At 41.9% G+C, this 23569-nt stretch overlaps 1 protein-coding gene across 1 annotated transcript; it reads left to right on the top strand.

The window, feature by feature from the left end:
* The first annotated feature begins 18315 nt into the window (after window positions 1-18315).
* LOC147440533 (uncharacterized) lies at window positions 18316-20451 on the top strand. The gene is made up of 4 exons (XM_086530250.1): window positions 18316-19050; window positions 19432-19655; window positions 19863-20121; window positions 20190-20451. Exons 1-4 carry the CDS (start codon window positions 18398-18400, stop codon window positions 20278-20280), a joined length of 1227 nt encoding a protein of 408 aa, XP_086386376.1. The 5' UTR covers window positions 18316-18397; the 3' UTR covers window positions 20281-20451.
* The last annotated feature ends 3118 nt before the right edge of the window (window positions 20452-23569 follow it).

Genomic DNA, 23569 nt, shown 5'->3' with positions numbered 1-23569 from the left:
ACAAAAATTTAGTGGAGACGGAGATGTGAGAAAGCATATCGAAGTGTTTGAACAAATATGCAATTCTCTAGGAAAACACAATGACCTGCATAAGAGTAATGCTTTAATCCTAACCTTAAGTGGGAAGGCAGGGGATTGGTATAGAACCCTAAGGGTGGAAGAAAAAACGATTTACCCTACTCTTAGGAGACTGTTCTTGAAAAAATACATACGAGAGGGAGTGCTTTGGGGTGTAGGCTCTCAACTCCAGAAAGCCCAACGAGAGTTGGTGAGAGACTTTATTAGTCACTTGAAGCATTTGAATTCTCGTTGTAATCCAAATGAGCGCTTCAATAATAATCAGTTGCTTGATAGATTCATTAGGGGATTGCAACCTGAGGATATCTACAATGGCCTAGTCATTAGAGGTATCACCACTTGGGAAGCAGTCACCACCAATGTGATCCAATTGGAGGATAATTTAATGATTCAAGGAGAAAGAGTATCTGTTGAGCCTAAATCTATTAGCTCGTAAGCACCGGGGCATCAACAAATGACCCTAAAGCCTATTGCTAAGAAGCCAAATATATCTGAGATGACTTTAGTAGATCTCACCAAGGCCATTCAAGAGAGTCTTAGAGACAATCGTGCTCCACAAAACAGTCATATGTATCCAAGAAGGGAGCAACAATGGTGCTCATTATGATATGGACCACATAGTACTAGTGAATGCCCTACTTTTAGAGTCAAATTCAATGGGAACTGCAATGCCTGTGAGAGGTACAATCATCAAGCAAAGGATTGCATAGTATTCAAGAAGGCGATGGCCAATAGACCAACCTTAGCATGGACAGACACACCTCGAGTGCCTGCATTGATGCCGGCTCCACCTCTTGAACAAACGTCACAACACATGGTGTCATAAAATCTAATATCTAACCAACCCAAATGATTTTCTCATATTAAATTGATCACTTAATGTGGGAGAATAAATGGGAACAAGTGTTAAGATATAGATATGTGCTTATAGATCTATCTCAACACGGGGCCAATGGTAAAGGGGCCCAAAAGGGAGATGGTCTATCAAAGAGCAAGGCTAACCAATGGAGCATAAGACCTTAGGGTTAGCTTCATTGAAGACCTCCAATAAATGTGTGTAAAAGTCCTTTGACCTTAGGTAAGCTAGGGCTGAGCTTGAGGTGGGAACCCGGCCCAAGCTCGAGGTGCTTGTCCTGCTTGAGGTGCTTGTCGTGCTTGAGGTGTTTGTCATGCTTGAGGTGCTTGATTAAGATGCTTGAGGTGCTTGACTGGCTCCATGCTTGAGGTGCTTGACTTGCTGCATGATTAAGGTACTTGAGGTGCCTTGAGAAGCTTGCCTAAGATGCTGGTGGGAACACCCCCTAGTTCAAGTGCTTTGTCATGCTTGGTGAGTAAGGTGCTTGGTCACCTAAAGTCAAAAGCATTCCTACAAGAGGGGGGGCGAGCCCTTTTCCTAGGGGCTAGAGAGAGAACACCCACTCACACACACACAAGGGAAGCCCCAACTTGAAGAGGCAGCAAGGACACATGTCAGGCCCCTACCCATGTTACCTTCATGTGTTGCTTGAAGCCTATTGGCTAGGCTTCAAAGGGGTCCAATGATAAATTACATGAATTATCTAATTGTTTTAGCATTTATCAAGTCCTCTCTCTCAAAGGGGAAAGGGGGACACTTGTCCCAAGGCTACCCATGTTGCTTGTAATGGCTCCTGCTTGTGATTGGCTAGGCCTGAAGGGGTCCAATGAGCTTCAGGCATGAGCTACAAGGGGGGGTCGACCCAAGCAAGCTAGGGGGGTGCCTAGGGGGTATACTCACCCACACACACTCACAAGCACTCTCATTTTGTGCTATGCAAAGTGCAAGAGCTCCCTCTCCAAGCAAGTAGAGGTTGAGAGCCTACACCAACACTCTTGGCTATGGAGTGCAAATCCAACCAAGAGCCATGCTTCAATGCTTAAGCTTGCCATCTCCTTCTTCTTCATTACTATGCTATTATGTATGCTAGCAACAAGAGTATGATAAGTGAGGAACTAATTCTTTCTCCTACGAAATGTTCCTTCTTCCTCTTCCCTACCCTCATTCCCTGCTAGCTCTCTCCACCTTCGAAGGTGTTTGAGGTCTTGGGAATGAGGCTTGGGATAGTTAAAGCTTTCTTCAAGTTTATGTTATGTTTGTGATGCATGAAGCCTTCCATCTTCATGGCATCACCTACGTCACAAGGAACACAAAGACTGTATTGTAACAAGTCTCTCTTTATGGGAGAAATCATAATACAAATGCCTATTGGAGGGGGGACCGGCTCCACATAAATCCGGTCCTCAACTGTTGTCATGTTCTCTAAACTCTCTCTCTTGCAAAAGTATTGTCTATGCCAAGTTAACTAATTGCTATGATTATGTTGCTATCTTCAATTATGTCTACCCGCTATGCTCACAAAATCATTTCTTGAAAGTACTCTCATTAAATTCCGCTATTCTCAAATTGAATAGGCAAATTCCATTACATTGGTATCAGAGCCAGGTTTCTCTTTTCTTGCTTAAGAAGAGAGGTCCTTAAGTAGCCTATAAATGGTTGATGTTGTTAATTATAATAGAGTTAGTGGAACTGGGATCTAATATCGGTTTTGTTAAGCCCACTATGTGGGGGATGGTGCACACCTCGGGAGCTTTGGACTTAATAATGGAGTCTTTTTAGACTTGCCTACGGCTTTACCATTATTGAGCCATAAGAAGTCCGAAAGGAGCTAGCCCTTGGCAACTCTGCTATGTTAGACCTACTCCTCTACTCTCTATAATTAACCACTTTGAGCCGTGGGTGTAGATACTTAAGAGCCAATTTTCAAAGGCTAAGAGGAGTGGCAACTAAGGTTTTGAATTGCCAAAGCATACACTAAGTACATACATAAAATTTTGTTAACATGGCTGACAATAATCAAGAGAGTAGAATGAACATTGATAGCTTTGATTTTGCACATGAAGGTGCTAATGATGATGCTCCCATGTTTGTGAATTATCTTGTGACTAGGTTGCAACAAGCTATGGGCAACCCTACCTTGCAAGCCGAAGTTACTCAACAACTTCGTGCCTATGGAATTTCCCTTCCTCTCCAAGAGGAGAGAGAGCTTAGGAGGCCTCTTGAAGAGACCCCCAAAAGAAGACTCTCTCCCATTCGAGAGAAGGAATCCAAAGAGAAAGAAAGCAATGAAAGTCTAAGTTCTTCTGAAGATGTGGCTCCACGAAGAAGGCGGTCTAGACGATCGCCTACTCCTCCCAAGAGGAAAAGAGCAACCCATAGTCCTTCTCCTCATCACTCTGAAAGGCAAGAGAGGAAACAAAGGAAGAAAAGGGCTAGGAAGAGGTTGCCCTCTTCTCCTTCTTCTTCACCTTCCTCCTCTTCCGATGAAAGTTATGGCTATTCTCCTAGAGAATACAAGAGGGGAGGACATCGCAAATCATTTCCTGCATGGCGAAGGTCACAAAAGCTAAAGAAGTTCAAGGAGGGAGGAAAGAGTATCTCTTTTCTCACCTACGATGGCACCTTTGGTGCTACCGACAAAGTGTTGGCCTTCATCCAGCAATTTGATGCGGCCTTTGGGGACGAGGGCTTCACAGAGTCCTCCAAGCTACGCCATGTAGCTATGCACTTCCAAAAATCAGCTCGTCAATGGTGGGCTAGCCTTCGTGGCAATGGAGAAGCCCCAAAGACATGGAAAACTCTACAAGTTTCCATCATGAAGCAATTTCTGCCAAGCGATACTAAAGATAAAGTTCTTACCGAATGGCGCGGCTTGAAGCTTCTCTCTCATGAGTCTATCATCAAGTATGTAGACAAGTTTTGGGATTTACATCTCAAAGCTACTGTCTTTCAAAAGATAGACTTTGCCGAGCAAAGACAGCAATTCTGTGCGGGATTACCTGAAGAGATGGCCGAATATATCAACTCTCAACGGCCCGGTACTATTACCGAAGTAATCCACCACACCATGGTTGCTTCACGCATCAATTTCCATCAAGGGGCTAGACGTAATGTCAAGCCCGTGGAAAACAAGGATAAAAATGATGCAAAGGGGAAATCCAATGCTCAAAATAACTCCCAAGGCACTTCCAACAACAACAACAACAACAACAATCGGTCCAAGGAGAAGGGAGTTTACAAAGGTAAAAACAAACTCTCTCCTGAAGAGCTTGAAGCTTTTCGCAAGGACCATAAGTGTTTCAAGTGTGGAGAGCAGGGACATGGCTACCGTTCTTGCCCCAAGAAGAATACTCGCAATGAGACTCCTAGAGCTTCCACCATCGAAGCTCCAAAAGAGGATGCTCATTGCAAAGGATCATCACTCTCCTATGCTTGGGGAAAGGTAAGAGAGCATGATGCCTTCATCTTGTTTGACCCAGGCTCTACTCTCAACTTCATATCAATAGAGTTGGCCACCAAGTTGGGCATTCAAGCTTTTGAGATGGGAGATATAGTAGTCGCTGATGCAACTTTCAAGGGACAACAAGCCTCCGTTACTCCCTTGATTGGGAAGTTGAGGCTTCATGTCCAAAGCTATGTCGACAAAGAAGACTTTTTCATCTCTCCTCTCCAACATCAGGATGTTATCCCAGGGGCACCATGGTTTGATCGCATGGCTGCCCACATGAAGTTCCCTGAAAGGAGAATTTACTTCACTTATAGGGGAAAGAACATGATTATAGATGCTAGTGAGCGTGGTCGCACTATTCCACTTGTAAATCCTCTTTCTTTTGATAAATCAATGAAGAGCTCAGTTTCTGCGTACATGATTTATGTCAAAGAGTCTCTAAAAGCTAATAATGTTTCATCAAATGAAAATGATAGGAATCAAGAAGAGTTAGACTTGTCTACTTTTCTAAAAGGATTCCAAGATGTGTTCATCGATGATATCCCTATGGACCTACCTCCAAAACGAGGGGATGATGACCATCGTATTGAGCTCCTTCCAGGAAGCTCACCACCTAACAAACCTCCTTATCGAGTCTCACAAGCTCAACAAGAGGAGATCATGAGGCAAGTACAAGAGCTGGTAGACAAAGGGATGGTGAGGCCTAGTTCCTCTCCCTTTTGTTCTCCAGTCCTTTTAGTGCAAAAGAAAGATGGTACATATCGTATGTGTGTGGACTATCGAGCACTAAACCATATCACTATCAAAAACAGATTTCCCGTACCTTGGGTAGAAGATCTGTTTGATAAGCTACAAGGCTCTACCTACTTCAGTAGGATTGACCTTAAGAGTGGCTATCATCAAATAAGGATAGTGGATGAAGATATCTTAAAGACCGCGTTTCGCACAACGTTTGGTCTTTATGAATATATAGTCATGCCTTTTGGCTTGACTAATGCACCAGCTACGTTCAATCGTTTGATGGAGAAAATTTTTAGACCATGTCGAAAATTCACTGGAGTGTTCTTTGATGATATCATCATCTACTCCAAGTCTTTGGAGGAACATAAGCAGCATCTCCAAGTGATTTTTCAAGCATTGAGGGAGAACAAGCTTTATCTCAACCAAAAGAAAAGCGAATTCTTCCTTCAAGAGATTCAATATTTAGGTCATATTATCTCTAAAGATGGTATCCAAATGGATCCATCAAAGTTAGAGGTAATAAAAGCATGGCCTAACCCAAGAAATCTACATGAGCTAAGAAGCTTTATTGGTATGTGTGCATACTATAGACGCTTCATAGCAAAATTCTCTCAAGTAGCAGGACCACTTCATGACTTAACAAAGAAGAACGTTAAGTTTGTATGGACTGCTAAGGAGCAAAATGCTTTTGAAAAACTCAAAGAGAAGCTTACTTCCCAACCAGTTCTCGTGCTTCCGGATCTCTCAAAGCCATTTGAGGTCCAATGTGATGCTTGTGGTGATTGCCTTGGAGCGGTTTTGCTTCAAGAAGGGCATGCCATAGCATATGAGAGCCGAAGGCTCAATGGTGATGAACGAGTCTTGGGCATTTATAAGAAAGAGCTTTTAGCTGTTCTACATGCCTTGGACACATGGAAGCACTACCTATTGGGGACTCCATTTATCCTACGAACCGACCACCAAAGTCTCAAGTATTTCATGACGCAAACCAAGCTTTCTGACAAACAAATGAGGTGGGCAAATTTTCTTTCGCAATTTAATTTCCATATTGCTCACATAGCTGGTAAGCACAATCAAGTTGCCGATGCACTTTCACGACGACCAAAAGTTAATGCGGTGTCTATAGCTACTCACAATGATCTATCCTCTATGATAGATGAGTACGCTACTGACCCTCACCTTAGAGACATAATGTCAGCCCTTGCTTTGGGGAAGAAAGAGGAACCATTCACCTTGCAAGATGGTTATCTTCTCCACGGCAATAGGCTATGTGTTACCCATTCCCTTTGTGAGAAGGTTATGTATGAATCCCATGCTCCTCCATATGCAGGGCATAGAGGTATTCAACCTACTCTCCGAGGAGTAGAGACGTATTTCTATTGGCCTACCATGAAAGTGGACATACAAGAGTATGTTTCAAAATGTGTAGTATGCCAAAAGACCAAGTATGATAGAGGGAAGCAACCTGGATTACTCCAGCCATTGCCTATTCCAAATTCACCATGGGAGAGTATATCCATGGATTTCATCTTTGGATTACCCAAGTCTATCCATGGGAATACAGGAATATGGACAATAGACGACAGGTTTAGCAAGCAAGCACATTTTATTCCTGTCAAAAAGACTGTTAAGGCACATCAAATGGCAACTCTCTTCATATCTCAGATTTTCAAACACCATGGATTACCCACATCCATCGTGTCAGATAGAGATCCTAGAATGACCAGTAATTTCTGGAAAGGTCTCTTTGAAAATCTAGGAACAAGATTGAATTTCTCTTCGGCCTATCACCCACAAACGGATGGCCAAAGTGAGATAGCCAATCTTACGATACTCGATCTACTCAAGACTTATGTTACCGAAGTAGATCAACGCTCACAATGGGAAAAGTATTTACCGCTAGTAGAGTATGCATACAATAATACTGTACATACTTCTACGGGGAAAGCACCTTTTGAGATAATAGAGGGAAGACCTAAAAGTCCCTCGCTACTGAAAGTACATGGGAAGATCTTCGCCGCCGATGAGTATAGCCGTGACCTACAAGAATCTTTTCAAAAGATTAGGGAGGCTATAGCCATCTCTCAACAGAGGCAAAAAGCTGCTGCTAATAAGCACAGAAGAGCCTTAATGTTCAAAGAAAATGATTGGGTCTTACTCAAGTTTCCTAAGGCTCGATTAAGGCAAACAACGGGCAAAAATCCTACGGGCCATCAAAAGTATTATGCTAAACTAGCAAAAAGATACTATGGTCCTTTCCAAATCTTGAAGCCTATCAATGAGACGGCTTATCAACTCAAGTTGCCCAACCATTGGCTTATACACAATGCCTTTCATGTAAGCTTACTTAAGCCCTACAAAGGAGAGCCACCAATTGAACCAATTATTGAAGACCCTCCCGAAGTTGAAGACCAAGAAGAGGTGCTACAACCCGAAGCTATCCTTCGGCATGAAGACAAGGTACTACGACATGGTAAGATTATCCGACGGTATCTTATTAAGTTCAAAAATTATCCTTTTGAAGATGCTAAATGGATGCAAGGAGTACAACTTAAGGATAGTATGAACCTTGTCAATGCTTACAATGCTACATTAGAGTAAGCAAATGTACAAATTTCTTTTAAATGACTCATGTTTTTGTCTTATATGACTAGTCCTCTTTTTAATTGTGCACAAATTTAACTAGTATGCATGCTTAGAGTCATGTTTGTGATGACGACGTCTCTCAAACACCAAGTAGAATTTGTCACTCTACTTTGGGAGAATGAAATGGACTAAAGAGCAGACATGCTTGCGGCAGCTATGCCTCCCAAGCACCAAATGGATTAGTCATCCATCTTGGAAAGATGTCGTACGGTACAAAGGGATCCTTTACCCGCTAAGTACGATTGACTAATGACTAAAACTTTATCTCTTCTACCTCATAGTCGAGGACGACTATGATTTCAAGAGAGAGGTAATGTCATAAAATCTAATATCTAACCAATCCAAATGATTTTCTCATATTAAATTGATCACTTAATGTGGGAGAATAAACGGGAACAAGTGTTAAGATATAGATATGTGCTTATAGATCTATCTCAACACGGGGCCAATGGTAAAGGGGCCCAAAAGGGAGATGGTCTATCAAAGAGCAAGGCTAACCAATGGAGCATAAGACCTTAGGGTTAGCTTCATTGAAGACCTCCAATAAATGTGTGTAAAAGTCCTTTGACCTTAGGTAAGCTAGGGCTGAGCTTGAGGTGGGAACCCGGCCCAAGCTCGAGGTGCTTGTCCTGCTTGAGGTGCTTGTCGTGCTTGAGGTGTTTGTCATGCTTGAGGTGCTTGATTAAGATGCTTGAGGTGCTTGACTGGCTCCATGCTTGAGGTGCTTGACTTGTTGCATGATTAAGGTACTTGAGGTGCCTTGAGAAGCTTGCCTAAGATGCTGGTGGGAACACCCCCTAGTTCAAGTGCTTTGTCATGCTTGGTGAGTAAGGTGCTTGGTGACCTAAAGTCAAAAGCATTCCTACAAGAGGGGGGGCGAGCCCTTTTCCTAGGGGCTAGAGAGAGAACACCCACTCACACACACACAAGGGAAGCCCCAACTTGAAGAGGCAGCAAGGACACATGTCAGGCCCCTACCCATGTTACCTTCATGTGTTGCTTGAAGCCTATTGGCTAGGCTTCAAAGGGGTCCAATGATAAATTACATGAATTATCTAATTGTTTTAGCATTTATCAAGTCCTCTCTCTCAAAGGGGAAAGGGGGACACTTGTCCCAAGGCTACCCATGTTGCTTGTAATGGCTCCTGCTTGTGATTGGCTAGGCCTGGAGGGGTCCAATGAGCTTCAGGCATGAGCTACAAGGGGGGGTCGACCCAAGCAAGCTAGGGGGGTGCCTAGGGGGTATACTCACCCACACACACTCACAAGCACTCTCATTGTTGGCTATGCAAAGTGCAAGAGCTCCCTCTCCAAGCAAGTAGAGGTTGAGAGCCTACACCAACACTCTTGGCTATGGAGTGCAAATCCAACCAAGAGCCATGCTTCAATGCTTAAGCTTGCCATCTCCTTCTTCTTCATTACTATGCTATTATGTATGCTAGCAACAAGAGTATGATAAGTGAGGAACTAATTCTTTCTCCTACGAAATGTTCCTTCTTCCTCTTCCCTACCCTCATTCCCTGCTAGCTCTCTCCACCTTCGAAGGTGTTTGAGGTCTTGGGAATGAGGCTTGGGATAGTTAAAGCTTTCTTCAAGTTTATGTTATGTTTGTGATGCATGAAGCCTTCCATCTTCATGGCATCACCTAGGTCACAAGGAACACAAAGACTGTATTGTAACAAGTCTCTCTTTATGGGAGAAATCATAATACAAATGCCTATTGGAGGGGGGACCAGCTCCACATAAATCCGGTCCTCAACTGTTGTCATGTTCTCTAAACTCTCTCTCTTGCAAAAGTATTGTCTATGCCAAGTTAACTAATTGCTATGATTATGTTGCTATCTTCAATTATGTCTACCCGCTATGCTCACAAAATCATTTCTTGAAAGTACTCTCATTAAATTCCGCTATTCTCAAATTGAATAGGCAAATTCCATTACACATGGCCCCTAGGGCCCAAAATATTGTTCAAACAACACCCTTACCACCTCCAGTGCTAGGACCGCAACCATCACATCGAGAATCGCTTCTGTGAAGCAAGTGGGTTGTGAGTCATCTATTGCTTGTTTGGAAGGCTATGAGGAAGATATAGACTCTAATATTGCCTATGCGATGTATGTGCTTGAAGAAACTCCACAATACTACATGGAGGACTATTGGGGACAAGTCAAACTTGTCTATCAAGTAGCTGCTCTTGCTGCAAGAGGCCAAAATATCAATTACAGTGCTAAGAGACCACCTCTACAATGCTATGAGTTTGGAGGTCCACATCGTGTGGCTGAGTGTCCTATTAGGCTACAAACGAACGCCACACTAATGCAAACCAATCAAGCGAGCACGTCTACAATGCCGATACTCATGTGTAATCGATGTGGCATAGTTCATTTGATTGCCCAATGTCCAAATAATCCAAATGCACTGAAGATCATGCCATTTAACTTGATTGAGGTTACCGAGGATCCATCACAAAGTATACTTGTGGTATCGGTAAACGTACTCACACGATCAATGCTCCGAAAACAAAATTATATTGTTGAGGAAAGAGACACGACATCAATTTTCCAATCTTAGAAAAAGAAGAAAACATGAAGGAAGAGATCGCAAAAGCAGCGAAATCAGACCCCAGTTCAAAGACCAACATAGGAACTGGTGACGACCCCGTATATATGAACAATGCTGAAGAGGATTGTGATTCAGGTGAAACCATGGAGATCAAAACGACCACTAAGATAGAAACCAACAAGGATGATCGTCATGAGCCACAATGGCCACGACCCAAGAAGAAGATATGAACTTATCCAAACCCTATAGAGGAGATCGAGTGGGTGAAGCAATTAAGGAGCTTGGTAGAAGATACCCAAAGGGATTTAGAACTAGCACCTAGGTAGATCCAGATTACAGACACAGTGTTCCCTACGGAACAACAACCTCACCAAGTCCATAGACCCTTGGCCATACCTAGTGTCATCCAAGAAAAAAGTGACTTAAAGTCATGGGAAAGTGGGCGTACTCACTTCTTGATGGAAAGAATGTTTACATAGGGACTACCTGACTCTATTGAAGAAATGGAGATCCCATCTTCCCCGCATCAAGGGACTGAAGCCCAAAAGGTGCCGTTAAATATTGCCAAATTGATGGAGTTCATGTCTTCAGAAGTTAGAACCACCATCATGTCCAAACTATATAAAGACGCTGAGCTAGTCTCAGCTCTTTGAGCTTTCCTCAATGGAGAATTGAAAGTTGGGCTACCACAATTTGCACAGATGGATGGAGCTGGGGAGATGCCAATAGAGGAGGAACACTTAGATCCACAACCCAACCTAGATGAGAACCTTGTTGTAGAAATACCCGTTAACAAGTTGGGACAATACTTTGAGGGCGATCAATCCAATGCAACCATACCAATCCTCACTACCAAGGGATTAACTGTGAAGGGAATCCTTGATGGTGGCACTGGGGTTAGCATTGTGACTAAAAATTGATGGGAAACTATGGGAAGACCTCACCTTGGGACCACAACCATAGTTGTAAAGATGGCCAATGGGTCTATTGTTAAACCTATTGGGATGCTAGAAGATCTCAAGATCAAGGTCTTTGGACATAAAATAAGAATTACCTTCATTTTATGGATTTTTCCAAGCACACTGTGGCATCTGAGATGATCTTAGGACATCCTTTTATGAGGGAAGCAAAAATGGCGCATGACTGGTCTAAAAACCATGTCTACTTGCAGTTCCAAGATTCTGTCATTCGAGTGGATTTGATAACTGGTTGAGCACATCCTCTAGGAAACAGGTTTATAATTGATCATAGATCTGACACCACAGTTCACTCGGCCCCATTGCAGTATTGTTACATGTGTAAAGCGGACATTGATGTTGGGAAAGATTCTCCTTATATGGATGTTATACCTGGAATGACTAAGTCGGACGATGTGGATTGGGTCCACCTAGCAGCAGCCATAGACACTTGGGAAAACAAGGGGACGACCTGGGCAACATCTCCGGGGGATGAAATGCCACCACTCGTACCCTTAAATATGCTAGAAGCAATGCATATAGCTTCTGAAAGACTCATCCTAATATAACAAAGAAAACATACAAGTGGGTCCCTAAAGCTTCTTTAGTGACCATAGCTAGTGCTAAAATACAGAAGCCTTGTAAGAAACATTTCACTCGCTCCAAGAAATGTAAGGAAACGTGGTGTTGGATTCCTAAACGACTATTGGAAGCCCAAGGCTACTATCAAGAAAATGATCACATCTGGGTGCCAAAACCTAGATTGTGTTCTTACCTGTCACCTGACCCATGTGAGTCAAACCCTGTGACGACAAAGCCGATGAAAGATCGTGGGAAAGGAAAAATCACAAAACACTATACACCGGATCCGGAGCTAGTATGGGTTCTCAAGCGAGAAAGGCTTGTTTTGCTCAACTCAACCATAGAAAAAACGAATAAAGCTTTTAACTCCTCATGTAATGCATCCATAGAGGTAAAAGCTTCTACACAACCTCCACCTACCCCATAGGCAACCTCCATGAAGTTACAAAATATTTGACACCTCCTATTGTTCAATTATTACCTGATGCACTACTTCAAGTTCGTTCATGGAGAGTACCTTACCACCCTTGCAATTACCAATTGGAATTACTGGTTCCAAAATTGATGACATCCTTTTAAAGTATGATCTACCCAAGGAAGCGAGGAGTCTTCATTCACGTCAGCCTATTGATCTATTTCCCTCTTACCCTTCTTTCCCTAACCCTTGAGCTTTCCGATCTTAGGGAATGTATATATAAAGCCTTATACTCACAAAAAACAAAAAATAGTAAAGAGCAAGAGCAATTAGCAAACGAGTGTGCACAATAAAAGTCAAAACATTGACCCAGACCTACACATTCACATCTAGTACACTGAAACAGAAACCTATGTCATCAAACACCTTTGATCCTCGTCACTCGAGTGATGGAGGGTAGGTAGGATTAGTACGATAGGAGTGTTTTTGTTTTTTCCCATTGATGTGCCTCCTAGAGGTAATCTTTGTGTTTCCTAGTGTGTACAGGAACGTGTTGCTGTTGTTAGGATTTGGACCTTCATGGAATAATTCTCTCGTTCACTCTTCAAATCAAGCGCGATCATCAACAAAAACAGGTGTTTCTTGTCCATTAGCATGGCCACTTATCTTTTTTGCATCCATGTTTGTCTGCTTTAATTGTGATTAGTAGCAAATATTCAACGCATTTGCTTAGTATCAAACATTAAATTCAATGTAATTTTTTGTCATAATCACTTGTCTAGGTTTAAAAAAACAAGTAGTCCGACTAAGTTAGTTTGACCAAGCTAGGTGTTAGAGATCTTCTCTTAATACCATGGGGAATGCCTACCTAATAATCAATGGTTACTTAGGTTCTTAATCCGATTTAGGCAGCATTGTGTGCAATGTACTAGGGCTTTCTAGTGGGCTTAGTCCCTATTGACCTTTAGCTTAAGTATGATAAAGGGAGTTTACTACTGTGATGAGCCTGGGGAGGTGAAGAATGTTATATGACCCCCCAAAGTTACAAAATTAAAATGCAAAAACGAACAAACAAAAAAATCAAAGTGCCACAATGTAAAATCTTAAGCTGGAAGAGAAATCTCAGCTTAATTTGGTACTTCATCACATGTATCGCCTATGGTACTAGAGTCATAGAGGTTCCCAGTGTAGGCGCTTTTCCTTGAAAAGCAAAAAACAGAAGGCATACAAAATAAGCACACACATCAAAATTGAATCAATGTGAAAATACTTTGGGGGGTCAAACAAACGGAAATAAGTTAGGCGATGATTTCATGAGAATTCCTTTTATTGTAGCTTAACTACAAGATCTTCTAGGTATAGCCTCTAGTCAGCCCTCGGACATGAAATACTTGGCTCTCGTGATTAAGCAACTTAATCGACCAGAGAAAATTGAGAAGTTTGCCCATGGTATTAATATTTGATCTCTAGTGCCTTTCGACCATTAAATTAGCGACCCCAGACTTGTTTAGTTTCTGACCTTCACATCTGTTTATGCGTTTGATTATATTACAATTTAATGTTTATTGCTGACAAATGGTTTAAAATTTTGTTACCAATCAATTTGTATGACTACAACTGCATATGCTTTTTAATTGTATATGAGAATGCAATTACTGTGCCAATGTTGTTTGATTTTGCAGTGACTGAACAAGGCTTGAAGTGCGCATGTGGGAGCGTGTGTGAGTGTGTGCAGTGATGGAAGAGAGAGAAGAAGAGGAGACCTTGTGTTTGCAGGGGCTGAAACTCACTCTCTACATGTGAGCCCCCTTATTCTATTATGTACATAATGAATAAGTATAGTGGGCGGGCACCTAGCTTAACTGGCCACATGGGGCTTTACCCCAACAAGGCTAAGGATATTCATCTCAAATGCTCTTCCACCTCGACAAACGAGCTTCAACTCAATAGCTTTTGAGGACAGAATCTACATCAGGAAGGGGGGCATGTTAACCCTCATGGCTCACGGACACCCTATCACCTACGACAGAGTGTATTATTTATTTGGTAGAGTCAGGGATCGGGCTTGTCGGTCCAATAGAAAAAGGGTAGAGTGATCGCTGATGAGAGGTGCACTCTAACTGGAACATTTGAGGAAGTTAGTGGGCTAAGCATGTGCGCCCAAGTGTGAATGGGCGAGCTCATATAAAAGTCATCGACACCTAAAAATCACTTATTCTTTCATTTGTGCAATTGAAGAGCGCTCTTGCTCCATCTCCATCTTCTTCTTCTTCATCTCCTTGTGTGTATGTGTATGTGTATGTGTGTGTGTGTGTGTGTGTGTATGTGTGTATGTGTGTGTGTGTGTGTGTGTGTGTGTGTGTGTGTGTGTGTGAGAGAGAGAGAGAGAGAGAGAGAGAGAGAGAGAGAGATCGAGCATTGCAACGACGGCACGGCAGCGGCGAGGCGGTTGAGGGCGGCACGGCTGTAGCTCCTTCTTCTTCGCGGCCAGGAATCCTCCACGAAGGCGAGCGTAGGGCGGTGAGTGAAACACCCTTGCTCTCTTGAGCTTGCTAGATTAATCTGGTTGTGTGCTTGCAACCATTTGTGGCTCGCACACAGTGTATCGGCAAGTCCCTTGCATTGACACATGCGACATACACGCACAAGGAACGTATCTAATTTGGTTTTGTTTCTATGTTTTTGTTTCCTTTTCCAAGTGGGATGCATAAACTTCTATGTTTTCATCCATTTTTGCTCTTAAGAGAGATGACAAGGTCATGTAAGAGCCAAGAAATTTGGGTTGTAGTGTCCAAAATAAGTTTCCACATTACGTAGTTATAGACCCACTTGTAGGGTTTATTTGGCACATGTTGTCACATGGGTACAACATGGTTTAGGAACTCAAGGAGTTCAGTTTAGCCAGTGTGGAGCATGGATGCTAAGGGTCCCTCTCATGCACGTCACATGTGTGTTTACAGTTACCTCCACACCCAAGTACATCTTGTACTTGAAGAATGTTCTATATTACACATGTGGAGAATATGAGTCTCTTGGACTGACACTGGCGCCACTACTTCAATTATGTGTCACGACGATGTCCCTAGGTGCGAATCCGTTTTCTAGACCATTTTCTGCACGTTGTATCAGGAAAAATCTCAGTGGTGGCCAGAAATTGTCGGATACTTACAACGACTTGGTAAGGTACAAGTCCCGCTAAACAACCTGAACGGATGGTTGTTTATGCATATAGCAAGGCTATGAGTTGTTAATGAAAAGGTTTCATTGTTTGTCCCTCGAAGTGATTAATGTTTCACCTTCTCTTATGGTTCAAACGTTTCAGCAAGGCTCACATATGATTGCAGCAGAAAATATTTAGTTTCTTTTCAGAACTATTTACACTCCTCTCTAATGTGTGCTAGGAGCATCACATTGGCCATAAGTATTGGCAAGGATAGGTAATGCATATACAGGTTCGGATTTGTTTTTTGCTAAATGCATGAACACTAGGTGGTGTTATGGGCCCTAGTGTTTAGCAAAGGTTTTTTTGGAGAGGCATGCATATTCATATGAAGCATTTGGCACTCTATGTGCAGTATCTCTATGAGATTATGTTTGGATCTACCAATCACCAATAGAGGTCATGGCTCGGTTTGGGTGCTTGTGGAATTTTTAAATTAACCAAGATGGTTATTCATGACATTGTCATTTTCTTCACAATGTTGTACAACATTGTGATCCCCGTTTACCAGTCATTTATAAGACTGTCTGTAAACCGTGGGGAATCCCAGACACCTCACAACTGTGAGTATCCAAGGGGATAGGCAGATTACAACAGTTATGCCACGGGGATAGGCAGCTTAGGCAGAGTACAAAGCGTAATCTTGTGCTAAAGGATATGTAAAGTGCGTACGTTAGCACCAAGAAATCCAATTAGTAAGCATGTATTGCTCTAGTTGGAGTTTACTTACTATAAATTAAAGCAAGTTTGCGACTAGGTTTAGTTTCTTCAAGTATAATTCAAGTTCTCAACCTTGACCATTGGTTATGGTGAGGTTGTTTACTAATACGCGAAGGAAACAAGTCAAGGACTTAAACTTGGCTGATGAGTTACGTTAGCAAGTTACTTTCATGGAAAGTAAAAGAGGTACTCTTTCGGGTACATCTTAGTTGTGATAACTCATTTAGTATACTCAAGAGAGTTCTAAATGGAGTTTATATGCTATGTATGAGATGGTTACACCAAGATGGTTGCAAAGGGACAACAATGTGGAAAATGAGGATGTTATTCATGATTTTGTTGAACCTCCCACAGAACCATGTTCCAGTCACATGCACAGGTGAATCCATGAAAGATTCCACTGTGGAACACATTAGTGTATCACCACTCTTGTTTTCGAGGACGAAAACACTTCTTCAAGGGGGGAGTAATGTCATGCCAAGGGCATACCCAGGGGGGTCACATACCCGGGCTAGTAGAGGGCCCGACTGCCAGTGTGGAACAGGGGATTCGATAGCCAGGGGCTATATAAGGGAGGTTGGACGGAGAATCTAGCCAAGGCAGTTCCTTGGGCTTTACACTTATTGCATTATTTGGTTATTATGAACAATAAGGAGAGTGAGACTCTTAGTCTCACATGCTCCACCAAAACACCTGTGTGCTCATCATCCCCTTCCCCTTCTCTCCATCCCTTCCCTTGCACTCACAAGTTTGGATCCCACAATTTTTGGAGGATATTTTGATTGCAATCATTATGTTTTCCACTCTTTAGTTTTAGCTACGAGCGGATAGTTCCAACTTCCACATATGAGGACATGAGTTCGTATTTCTTAAGTGGACTAATAGTTAGATTAGAAAAACATTGACGCAACCCTCAACTATAACTCACATGGGCATGGGAGATGGGATCAAACCAGCAGCTGAGGGTCCTGACATCAATCGAGCGTCAGTAATCTCGAGTACTCGAGATTACTTTAAAGGGAGACATGTGGGTGTGGGTGAGTGGGTGCAATCCCGTAAAACTAGTTGAAGCGATGCTTCGAACGGCTAAAAAAATTTAATGGAGATTAAATTTATCTCGCGACACTTTGTAGGTCAAAATCTGAAGAGGGTGTGTATGATCCATGAGGATGTGCTCGGGCGACGTGGTTGGGGCACATGGCTCTCAATGCCTGAGTTATGGGTTCAATTCTCTGAGGTGAGAGGGGGCGAAGTAACCTCAGGTGCCCAGGATTAAAGTTTTCTCGGGATTACTTTGGCCGAGATCTACGGTGTTCATTCTACCTACCATAAATCCCATCCACATCATGCCCCTTGAAGATATAGTAGAGGCTCCACAACCCTGAACATTAATCTTGGGCACGCAGTCTACAACCCAAATTTGGGTAGCCTGTGTGTAGGCTAAAAGGAAGCATAGCGTTCTTTGTATGTAAAAGGGAGAATAACCAAAATACCCTCTTATTTGTGAAAATTCTCAAAATACCCCTCAAATTTCAAAAATTCCCAAAAGACTACAATATTTGTCATAAATTCCCAAAATGCCCTTCATATTTTCCAAAATTCCCAAAATATCCATGGTTGTGAGATTAAATTTCTCCAAAAATAAAAAAGTTGTAGCTTTTCATAAGAAGAATGATTGTCTATCAATACAAGATGCTAAAACTAGAATTTGAGTTGGTTATGTAGGCTCTGGAGATGAATGACTTCAGTACTTTTTGACATAATCGCCTTTTTTTGTGAGGTAATTTGTAACAAATTACATGCTAAGCACTCAAAAACGGATCTCAATTGTCAAAAAGGAATAAAAATTAGAAAATCTTAAACAATCAGACCAAAATAGATACAAGGGTATTTTGGGAATTTTTGAAATTTGAGGGGTATTTTGGGAAAATTTTCCACAAAGTAGGGGGGTATTTTGATATTTTCCCCTATGTAAAACCTCAAGCTGACGTGGCAAACAATTATTGGCGGTGCGTGCTGGTAGCTCCCAGGAAATTTCTTGCCTTGCCGAAAAAGCTATAAGCAAGGCGCGCCTTATGTACATCGGCAGGGACGCCGTTTGTAGAAGTGCCGACGCCATCCCGCTGCCCCCTCCCCCTCGCCCTCCCCCTCGCGCATCCATTCACCCTATTGCATGACCGGGGCTGCTGTGGAGACGAGCCCATGGCATTTCTGCGATGCGGCTTCGTCTGTGGATTGGCTCTCTTCCTTCGATTTCAGCGATCTCCCACTTTCGTCTTCGACAGAGGAGGTTGATGACCTTGCCCAGCTTCTTGATCTCGATCCAAATGATCTGTTTCTGCCTCCTTTTGAGGCATCGATCCTCCAAGACCTCTGTGATGTGCTGCCGCTGCCGCCAGATGCAGATGGTGTTAGAGAGGAAAGCGATGGTTTCTCCTCTATTTTGGAGTTCAGTGGATGTGCGTATCAAGAGATCTCCTCCAAAGCTACCCCTTTGGCATTGTCTGAGCATGTTGACATGGTTCCCCAGGAAGCTGCAGATGCTGACTCCCTCCCTCCGAAGAGCCACAGCTCTACTGAGTCTTCAACACATGAGAGCGATGCTGGATCTTCCCTTGCAGTAGGGGCGCGTGTCGCTTTTGACAAGGAAAATTGCTTGGATAACGTAAGAGACATTTCATCCCATGAGTCTGGCATGAAAGACACTAGGAATCATTCAGCAGCCTCTTCTCACAAGCGGCATCATGAAGACACAGGTAGTGATGCGGGTGGTGTAGATAAGGATAACGTGTCACCGTCAGACCAGTTAGACAAGAGACAACAGAGGTGTGATTCCTTTCTGTTTGGATAACTGTATGTGGGGATAGCTTGCACTTGTAGATGATAGTAACACACTCACAATGATATGTTTGATGTATGTATTTGCGTATGTACGTGTGTATCTATTTCTGTAATGAATTTACACACATATGTTTTCACATGCGCACTTCTGTAATGAATATACACACACATAATTGTGCGCACAGACATGAATATCCAGAAGGAAAGAGAGATAGCAAGTACATATAACTGTACATAAACATTAGACTAGTCTGTGCATACATACACACCAGCATAGGTTATTAGGTATGCTGCTAGGCATGCTAGCAAGTAGCTTTTGGGCCAAGTTTTGAAAGCTTGTACTATTGTTGTGGTTTTCTGTAATAGGCTCTTGCGAAATAGAGAGCTCGCCTTTGAATCCCGGCAAAGGAAAAAATGCTATGTCAGTGATTTGGAGGCAAAATGCCGGGCTCTTGAGCAGGAACGCAATCAACTTCAACAACAACTTTGTTTCTCTTCAGCAGAAAATGTGGTTTTAAAGAAAGAGCTTGCTCTAGCAAAGAATAGGAAAGGCAAAGATGGGGTGGCAGAGCCTGCAGTGCTGTTTAAGGGTATGCTGTTGCTCTTTCCCGTTTTAAAGTGGCATGCCTTATTTTTCTTGTGCATGTTTTGATGCCTCAATTCATTGTGACACATAAGTACATATAGCTGTACATATACAATATCTGTGTGTGTGGGGAGAGAGAGAGAGAGAGAGAGAGAGAGAGAGAGAGAGAGAGAGAGAGAGAGAGAGAGATTGTGATTGATTTCCATTGCAGATTCCCTGCCGTTGGAATTCCTGTCACTCCTTATTTGCCTGCTTCTTACGGCGCAGCTTTCACTTTGCGTCAACCCATCCCTCGCCTTGGTGGTAAGGACAACGTTGTTACTCCTGCCAAGGGCAACCAAGGTAGGAGGGTTGGCAAAAGAGCAAGTTCTGGTAAGTGAGAGGTGCTTTTTATACATTCTCAACAGCGTAAACTGGCTGCTCGACCGTCTTTGGTATCACAGGCTGTTAATATTCCATGAGCTTCTGAGGTACGCTTTCTAATGATGGAAGAGAGTTCTTGTAATTGTTCGGAAGTATAAATAACTTTGTGTTGCAGTCTTGAGGGATTACAATGTTGTGCCTTTTATCGCTTTTCTGTATCGTGCATTCTCCAAGGGCAGAAGGCATTGATGATGATGATCTATTAATTCTGGTCTGGTCAGAAGGTTACTTACACACTATGTTGTAAATATGAGGTTCGGGTATAAGGAGTCTTCTAGCAAAAAACTTGTATGTTTGCAAGCGTGTTCGAAAAACAACCAAACATCAAGTTGAGATAATTGGATGGGGTAACCAAGCATGTTACCCCCTTTCCCTGTTGTGCCCCTTTGTTGTTCTCCTTGTTTCTTGCAAGCTTTTGTCCCCATTCTTTTAATTTCCAGGTTTTGACTTGCGACTCGATGTGGCGCCCAGGATTCCGGCGTAACTATCGTCATTTGTGGTTTCCTTCCAGTTCTGGAAATAAACTTTTTTCCAAACACTCGAAAAACTACACTCAAGAAATTTTGGAGGTAAGTTGAATAAGGGTTGTTACATTGCACCTTCAAATTATTTTTAGTCAATTATGCATGATGGACCTGATGATTACAAGTCTATATCTTGCATTTTCCTTTAAAGGTAATCCTAGATTCCTCTAGGTATATATATATTGAATTTAGAGGTACTCTAGGTGTATATATGTTAAATCTAGAGGTAAATTTCAGTATTTGTAGATGGAATCAAATGAGTTTGTGTCGACCAAGGTTGGGCGGCCAAGAAATCGCATTGAACAAAGGCTGGCAGCCTGACGGCCTTTTAACTAGACTTGCCTGGTGGGCCTTGCTATATAGCATCTATAGAATATATCAGGACATATGCAAACTGACATTTAGTATTTAGCACTGGCATTTAGTATTTAGCACTGAAGGGAACAAGAGCATGACTAATTTGGCAAAGCCGGCATTGTGTGAAAGGGATATACATTTAAAAAATGCTGTAATGTTTATGGGAGGAGACAAAGTTAAGTGCATCAACTATTAGAGATTATAGGGATGGTTACAGTTGAGATTATATCCAAGTGATGTTGTCTACTGATGATTGTTTTTTCTAGTGTACGTGCTACATGTAAATTCTTGCAAACAGAAAGTATTTAAAGAAGATTTTTTTAATTGAATAGTTGGTAGTGCAGAACGTTGGCTTGCATTTTTGAAGGTGGATGTTGATTGTGTTTTACCTTTCTTCTTTTAGAGTTATTTGTGTTTTGCTTTTCTTCTTTTGTAGTTATTCCCATTACAATGAATGAGGACAATGATACATGTAATTTCATGTTGCACTGTTTGCCACACCAATTGTGAAGTCGATGTTTTTAATGATCATAGAGCGTACGTTAATTGCGATCGAATCTACCTCGTTGAACTTGGGGTCTATAAGCCACTACTGAAGGACATTTTTGTTGCCCTTGTTTGTCTTCATTTTAACTTTTGTATCATCAGTTTGATTGCACAACTTATTCAAGGCAAGGTGGTTATAGTGTTGGACGTTTAATCTGTGAGTACAAATTATCGGAGTAGAGTTGTTGATGTAGTCATGCACATGGGCTTCATCTATAATACATGCATCCACCAAGGTACAATAGATCTCATCTAGAGCTGGTATTCTTTCATAAATAATGGTCACTAATTGAAGCAATTCAGGGTCCATTGCATGTCTTACAAAGCATGACATCTTGTACAAAGTTGCATGTAGACAATGGTTCGAGCTTGTGATATGGCATGTGTTACAAAGCTCACGTGTGTAACTACAAATTGGGGGTAGTTGGGCAGTATTCGTTATTGAAGGGATTTGCCAATGTGTTGATTGGTACGTTAACATTTTGTCGTATGATAAGGTATTGTTTGGGTTAACATGCACAGCTCATCTATAAGTATAATATCTACCTCTTTTAGATTCAAATATCGCTCTTGTTTCATGAATAGAGAGGGGATATTGTTGATTCATGGTTGGTATCTTGAATTGGTCATGGAATGTAGATGCAATGCTGCTAAGTCTTGTTGTTGCTGCTCCGATGGCATAGCACCCAACAATAGTATAAAAGTGAGGGCAACATGAGTGTTTTATTTTTCTGTCGACCTCGCTTATCGCTATATATGTGAGCTATGCCATTGCGTAGGAGGGATATATTTCTAGATTGTGAGCAAAGATGTCACATTGCATGCTCCAATCTTTATACAATGCAATAATTTTAAACCATGTCCTAGCATATGGATGGTAAGCTAGTTTCAAGTTGGTTGTAGTTTGCTCCCTAGCTTATTGATGCTTGGACTATAATCTTCTAGGTCTTAACTTCATAGTGACGCTTAGTATGAGGATATATATAGTATGGCATAAATTATTTAGACACCTAGTATGGTATCAATTATTCAAAGCTAAAGTAAAGATGCACAAGGTTAATTCACTACTATGATACACCACATGCATTCACTACTTGTGTATTCGATATTGTAATACATCACATGCATTGGCTAGCAACTGTATGCAAAGAGTTTTGTTTGTAACTAACGTGTGCAGATGTTGATCGACATGGAGTGTATAGTTCTGAAAATGAGATTCAAATAAACCGAAGCAAAGAAAATAATGCGAAAAATTCTAAAGCAAGCAAATATATTAAGCATGAATTAGTGTAACAATAAATGAGGTGCTTTACTCACTTGCAATATTGTACTGTTGCTTTTCGATTATCCAAGCTAGAGGTTGATATTTGAGTCAAGCTACAAAAAAGCAATGTGAATAGTTAAACATATCGTCTTGCAATAAAACGTCACAGACTGAAAGTGCAAAGTATATAGCGCACGTCATATAGAGGTGCCATACAAAAGTATGGTGGAGAGTTGGCACTGTGGTCTCTCCAAAAAAATGGTAAGAAACAAAAGCTATGCCCTATCCCGTAGCATTTATGTTTTGCACCAAGCAAACATATACGCCTGGGAAATTGGATGGAGATGATGAACCTTGCAGTGTTGTCGATCTAGAGTCGGGCTTGTGCAATTGGAACATACATAGTTGTGAACATGTCCTCCCTGCCATGCACAAAACACGCATATGTAACTTTATATTCTATGTCCTCTGATCAGTATTACCTCTCTCTCTCTCTCTCTCTCTCTCTCTCTCTCTTTGTATGTGTGTGTGTTGTAAGTTGCTTCAGTCAGCAATTATGTCTTCTTGCCATAGAGATGGTATACTCAAGCTCATCACCAACAATTGTAAAAGATCTATGCCTTTGACAACGATCTCACTTTCAAGAGCAATATTTTTTTTTTCTACATTGAGCTTCTGCTTCTGAACCTCCGTGAGTCTCATGCTTTGAGGAGTAATGAACAAAAATAATTCTAAAGATTCATCGATTTTGGGCCTCCAATAACCACTTTCTGTGTATAGGTGGCACAACAGCAATCCTTAGAA

This window comes from Adiantum capillus-veneris, chromosome 15 (genome assembly GCF_014529385.1).
Source record: "Adiantum capillus-veneris isolate H3 chromosome 15, ASM1452938v2, whole genome shotgun sequence".
NCBI lineage: Eukaryota > Viridiplantae > Streptophyta > Polypodiopsida > Polypodiales > Pteridaceae > Adiantum > Adiantum capillus-veneris.
This window is presented reverse-complemented; position numbering and strand designations above follow the sequence as displayed.

Coding starts and splice junctions, on each gene's coding strand:
- LOC147440533 (XM_086530250.1), top strand. CDS start 18,398: ATGACCGGGGCTGCTGTGGAGACGAGCCCATGGCATTTCTGCGATGCG. Junction 19,051..19,431: donor TTAGACAAGAGACAACAGAG/GTGTGATTCCTT, acceptor TTTCTGTAATAG/GCTCTTGCGAAATAGAGAGC. Junction 19,656..19,862: donor GCCTGCAGTGCTGTTTAAGG/GTATGCTGTTGC, acceptor TTTCCATTGCAG/ATTCCCTGCCGTTGGAATTC.